The sequence below is a fragment of the Melampsora larici-populina genome, assembly GCF_000204055.1.
Source record: "Melampsora larici-populina 98AG31 unplaced genomic scaffold MELLAscaffold_18, whole genome shotgun sequence".
Classification (NCBI taxonomy): Eukaryota; Fungi; Basidiomycota; class Pucciniomycetes; order Pucciniales; family Melampsoraceae; genus Melampsora; species Melampsora laricis-populina.
Window position 1 is genome coordinate 80,025 of NW_006768782.1, and position 5,801 is coordinate 85,825.

The 5,801-nt window shown below is 42.9% G+C and overlaps 2 protein-coding genes across 2 annotated transcripts; one reads left to right on the forward strand and one right to left on the reverse strand.

Annotated features, from left to right (window-relative positions):
- Nucleotides 1-32: 32 nt before the first annotated feature.
- Nucleotides 33-1,154, forward strand: MELLADRAFT_86352 (uncharacterized protein; the record flags this gene model as incomplete). Its single annotated transcript, XM_007409920.1, has 3 exons — nt 33-74; nt 140-664; nt 732-1,154. 3 exons carry the CDS (start codon nt 33-35, stop codon nt 1,152-1,154), a joined length of 990 nt encoding a protein of 329 aa, XP_007409982.1.
- A 598-nt stretch (nt 1,155-1,752) lies between these two features.
- MELLADRAFT_63126 (uncharacterized protein) lies at nt 1,753-2,121 on the reverse strand (the record flags this gene model as incomplete). The annotated part of the gene is made up of 1 exon (XM_007410126.1): nt 1,753-2,121. The coding sequence occupies one exon, from the start codon at nt 2,119-2,121 to the stop codon at nt 1,753-1,755; it is 369 nt and encodes a 122-aa protein (XP_007410188.1).
- Nucleotides 2,122-5,801: the final 3,680 nt, after the last annotated feature.

The following is a 5,801-nucleotide window of genomic DNA, read 5'->3' on the forward strand; positions in this document are numbered from 1 at the left end:
AACCCAAGCGTCCAAGTCTTCGGCAAGAAAGGATGTCGATGACACCGCAGGTCAAAGAGGCTGATGAACAAACGGTCAGTCCCGAAATAAATAGATACTGATATGTCCCATGTAAACCTGACAGTGATTTTGGGCCCAGGCAAATCAGGTACAGAAACATTTCCGACTGATGGCAGGGGTGGGTCGTTCTAAAGCAGACTTCCCAAAGTCCCCAACTCTCTCAGACCTCGAAAACATGCCACAGCTCACCGTGGATTACGAGACCGCACCACTTGGAGAGGCTGTTCCCAACCTCATCAGACATGACCAACTCCAACCAACTTGGAAACCTGAAGATATGGAACATACAGCATCGGGTATGTTACAATACTGTCGACGTAGACTTCAGCAATACGGCATTCCTTACGTTGGTTTGAGCACGGCTCGAGGAGATGCTAAAGCAGAGGACTGGAATCGACGGGTTCTTGCATTCTGCACGGATACATTCAACAGAGCATACGCATGTCAAGAGTATCATGTCGTGGACCATCACCCACAGCGTATCATGAAACTAATGCAGGCACATATTGATTACCGCCTGAAGCATATGAGAAGATATAACAATAATGAAGCCATCCTTCAGAGGGACCAAAAACGAGACCGTCAACAACAAAGACGATTACGAGTATGTTCATGGCTTTTGGATCTGCCACAATACGTTCAAGACTAACTTTTTCTATGCAACCTTATAGCTTGCGAAACGTAGAAAAGAGATGTGCGAACTTGAAGGCAGTTCGCCTTTTGCAAGATTCGGTGACCTTTTTGAAGATGAACGACTGTGCTCATCAGAAGAGTCTGACGAAGAAGTGATGAACGAAGACCGAGTGAGACACACCCCTGTCTGGCGTAGCTCTCTGGCTACATCCCTTGTGGAAAATATCGATCAAGAATATCATAAGATGAGGCAAGGCGAGTTCCCGAAGCGATCTGGACGGAAACCCGCGAAGCGTGTTCTCTCAAACTACCGACCAGAGGGAGGCAAGTTACGATGGCCCGCAGCCTTGCCTAAAGATTGCTACAGTGACGTGTGGCTGCGCTCGCTTGACAGGAAAGATTTGGAAAGTCTTGAAATGAAGGAAGACATTTTGGGGAATTCTTTTCTGACCCTCTCATGATGGTCATCTCCACGACCGGGAAAGTCTTGGTTAGAGATACGCTGCCTTTGTACATATTCATACTCTAATTACCCTCAGTTCTAAAATCTTCGTACTTTTTGCTATGTGTTGATGAAATCAATTCCTTATAACATGACTCATTGCGCGTAAAAATGGACTTCGAGATCAGAGGGCACCTAACAACTTTACGTGGATTTTTTCACTTTCTTTTTACGAAAACATGAGATGTGATGGCAGTGAATTTGCATAGCTGTCAGAAAAAATTCCCAAATCTACAAACTTGACATCATCCTGACAAGTTGGAACAAGTTTTGTGAAATCAAAGCAAAAAACTACGAGGGAGTCCGTCGTGAATCCCTTTGTCGATTGACTTTGCTATCTTCCTTCCAGCTTCTTTCTAGGAGTTATCCATCTTGCGAAATTCTATTCGATCATCTAGTTTGGCGTCATTGAAAACCCGAATCGCAGGAGTCACATACTACAAATCAAAGAATGCCCACTTTGGCAGAATCAGCAACAGACGATATAAAGACCTTCCATATCGATGAAGAGTTAGAATTACAAAAGTTTACCTTTTGACCTGGGTGATTACAGGGAATTAAAGAGGAACATCCCAATAGAGCATTACATTTGTCTCTTCGTCGAAATAATCCATGTTGAGGAAAAATGGCCGAACAATGAGTGTGAACAGTTGTGACAGAGTTTCTTCCGAGATTCTCGTATCCAGACGGAGTCCCGGATGGAAAGACGCTAGCAACTTCAACAGGTCGTCTTTGGTAGCGGTTGGGATTGGGGCATCCTCATGACAAACTGCTAAGAATTTGCGAAGGCGATGATCCAAAATAAGGGCCCGAAGACGCACAGAGACGAGATCAAAATCGGAGGATGTGTAATTTCGAGAAGCATTATCAGGACGGATTATAGGAAAACTCGTGTTGTGAGAGTTGTTGGACGAGGCAGAAGACATGGTTGATTATAAAACGCGATCAAATGGATAGGCTTCGTAGGACAAGGCCTTGTCTTTGAAAGTGGACGATGATGACTCGAGTGATTTGAGAGAGCTCAAAAGTACCTTGTCAAGGTGACACCTAGGTACGTTTTTGGAAATTGATAATATATTGCTGTGTCAATGTGTGAGTTCAAGCATTTGTTTGTAGGAAGCCACGTCAAATGTGATTGCTTGCGCGCGCGTAAAGTCGAACCTTATGCTTGAATCATGGTACGTAAAGTTGTTTCTTGCATGATCTCAATAAAATTGTTTCTTGCATGTTCTCAATAAAATTGTATCTTGCATGATCTAAATGAGCTTGAAATCTTTCTCGCTACTCGTGATATGGCTCGAAGGTCGGGAGAATTTACGAGAACACACACCGATCAAAGTGCGAGACACCTCTTCATCATCGATCTCGGAAGTTTGCCAAATTCGAACGTCAAAACTCTCAAATCTCACCCACAGCTTGAAGTTTAAACTTCAAAACTGAAGCTCTTTTGCATGCAGTGAATCTTCACCTGATCTCAATTTTGGTCATTAATATTGAACAGTTCGAGCTTAGTTCGAACTTCAAACTTCAAAGTTTGAAGTTAAGTTTGAAGTTCGAAGTTCGAAGTTCGAAGTGCAAATTCTATTTACTCATGTGCATCTCACCATCATTTGATTTAGACTCGGAATCCAAGTCTTTCACAGACGATGCAAATTTTTAAAAATCGCTATTCATGGAGAATGTACTTAAAAAAAACCTCGCTTCTATCTCTAGATATTCATGTTATAAGTATGTGAGAAATTCGAATGAGATGTGAAATAAATGGAATGTGATAAAATAGTATTTTCCAATCTTGCCATCCACCCTCCCGCGCGCATCCCATTCAAAGAAGTTCATCCGAGGACAACAAAGACTACCATCAAAAACCCATGCAAGATCTCGAGGCAAAAGGAATCCAGTGCAGAGATTTTGAGGTAGGTTTTCAGACTTCCTCAACACGCAAAACACGCATTTCCCCATGCAGTGTGTAGAACATCGGGAGCCCAGTTTCTGAAAAATACCGCAAAGCTTCCGGTTGGATATCGAGCTAAAATCCGTATACACACTATCATCACGAGGTTGAGATAGCTTGCTAGTGAGAGAAACAACCGCCGCCATAGAATCCCTGAGTTCATAATATCTAGTTGAGTAAGCGAGTTCAACCTGATGAACCGAAGACAACACGTACTCTTTGTGCGATCGGTCCTGGGTCGTCTGACCCCTGCCAATGTCGTCGATCCCCCTTGCTGACATTTACTGTGTTTGACGCAGCCAGCGCATGTGAATTGATGAGTACATCTACGTTGGTTGGACATATCTTTTCGATTGAGTGGTTGATTTTCGGATCAAATGGCTATGTATTTGAATTGAGAAGACGTGATATGGGGTGTGTTGCTGCTATGCACAGATCATGCTGGTATTTATGAGAAGAGTTATCGAATCTTGTCTGGACGCTACATATGAGGCTAGAATGAGCTTCCTCATGTCTAGATCACCTTTGTGACTTAGGTGCTCAGCCCTTCAACGCATATAGGCTGGGCACCCGATGGCTTATTCCTGCGCAAATCTAAAGGACCCTTTTAATATCGTAGTAGTCCATACCAATCAGCTATGTCTATTGCTATCAATCACTCAAGTTGAGTTGCGCCTTGAGTGACTGACTGAGCTCCTCATCCATTGTCATTCAAGAACAAACATCCTCTGAGGTAGAATAAGGGCATCAACATATGTAATATGTAAATGTAACTTGCTGTCCATTGTTGCATCCCTTCAGACGTTTTGAGGTATACGCATATCTATCTTCTGAGCAATAGACAATGTCTTGAGATCTGAACACGTCTTGATTATTCTAGACCAAGTGCCTGATCTTTAGATGATTCTTCTCGATGCTTTTCTATCTTCCAGTCAAGCATGATCGTGGCCTCCCGAGGCGCGTCGAAGTCATCGTACATACAACTACGCAAGTCGGTACAAGACTTCAACACTTTGGGTTGACTGAGTATCAGTTCGAAGAAGGCAATGACGAAACAACGGGGAACTGTTTGCAACAGTTTACGCATTACATCGTGCGCTTCTCAAACTGTCGGCAAAAGTGCAGCAAGGATATACAAAACTAAAAGGCCTGTTGAAAGAGGTAGACTTCACACGGTCATCACATTCAATGAGATCTGATCAGTCGAGTACGATACGTATATAGGATGATACGTATCGTGAAGCTATCCCTCACGTTTTTTCGTAGTATCTACTTATGATGGATGAAAAATCATATTCGGGCGTAAGGTGAAGTGCAGCCTACGCGCTTGCACTTTACCTCGGTATGATTTATCGGAGCTGTATGATTCATCTTGCCCTCCTCTGATATTATTATATTGGATCATGAGTATCATCCATCCTCGTTTGCAACGGGGTTTTCTCTCAAAACTTCTATCTAAAGTCATTTTAGTATCTTGAAGACCAGATGATTTTATTTTCCCACCGTCCCTCCCATCTTCACTATAGGAGTGTCTTAGCATAATCACAGTTGGTGGCCACTTCAGAGCTCCAAATGCTACGAGCGAATTCTGTCTCATAGCAATATCGCTCAAGGCGGGAATATCGCTGAATACTGGTTATGCGCACAAAGAGGTCGTGACAATCATTGAGACCAGTCAGAATGAGTACATAGGATGATACTCATTGTGAAAGTCTAGCTTATCACCTGAGTTTACGTGATTTTGTAATATTTTTCTATCAAATCAAAATCACCATTCGGGCGTGAAGCTCAACATTCATAAACAAGCTTTTCTGTACGCTCCTTTGTGAATGCAGTACCAAACGCTGGTAAAACACTACTCTGTTCGCAAATAGGGAAGCTCTGCAAAGTTCCTCAGCCATCTCATGTTTCTAAAGACTCCGAGATGATCAAAGCAAGCAATTCATAATCTTGAATTTATGCGATTGTTTTCGTCAGCCTCACGTAGCATAGAGCTTGTTTGATGAGGTGGTATATCCTCTACATATAAGATCCGGTCCTTCCTCTGCCCCTTTGCTCTCTTGTAGTCTACCTTTCAACTTTCACCCGCTCCTCTCAGTGCTTCCAAAGTTCTCAAATCTTTCAAATCTAGTCGTTTCGAATCTAGTTCTTTCAGATTGATCCCTCCGAAACTTCAAAATCTAACTCTTTCAGATTTTTCAAGTTTAGTTCCCTCGAACTTTCAAAATCTAGACCTTTCAACTCCTTCAAGTTCAAATTACTTCCTTCAAAACTTCAAAATCTAGCTCGTTCAAGTCTTTCAAGTTCAAATTAGTCCCTTCGACTCCGCAGAATCCAGTTCTTTCAGAACTTTCAAGTTTAGTTCCTCCGAATCTTTTGAGTTTAGTTCCTTCGAATCATTCAAATCTGTTTCTTTCGATTTTTTTCTGACTCATCCTACGTTGCTCTCTTCCAGCCATGGCCTCACCCCAACCCGAAATTCTACCACTCGAACCAGGAACTGTCCTGGACATTCAACCTCAGTCACCTAAATCGGCCCGGTGCGAGCCTGAGTCGGATGAGGCTCTGATTAGGATGGGCGGGTACTCAAAGGTACATGTGTTTGAGCGTCCATGTTCGAGGTGCCAGAAGACTGGTCGCGTCTGTGTAACCAGT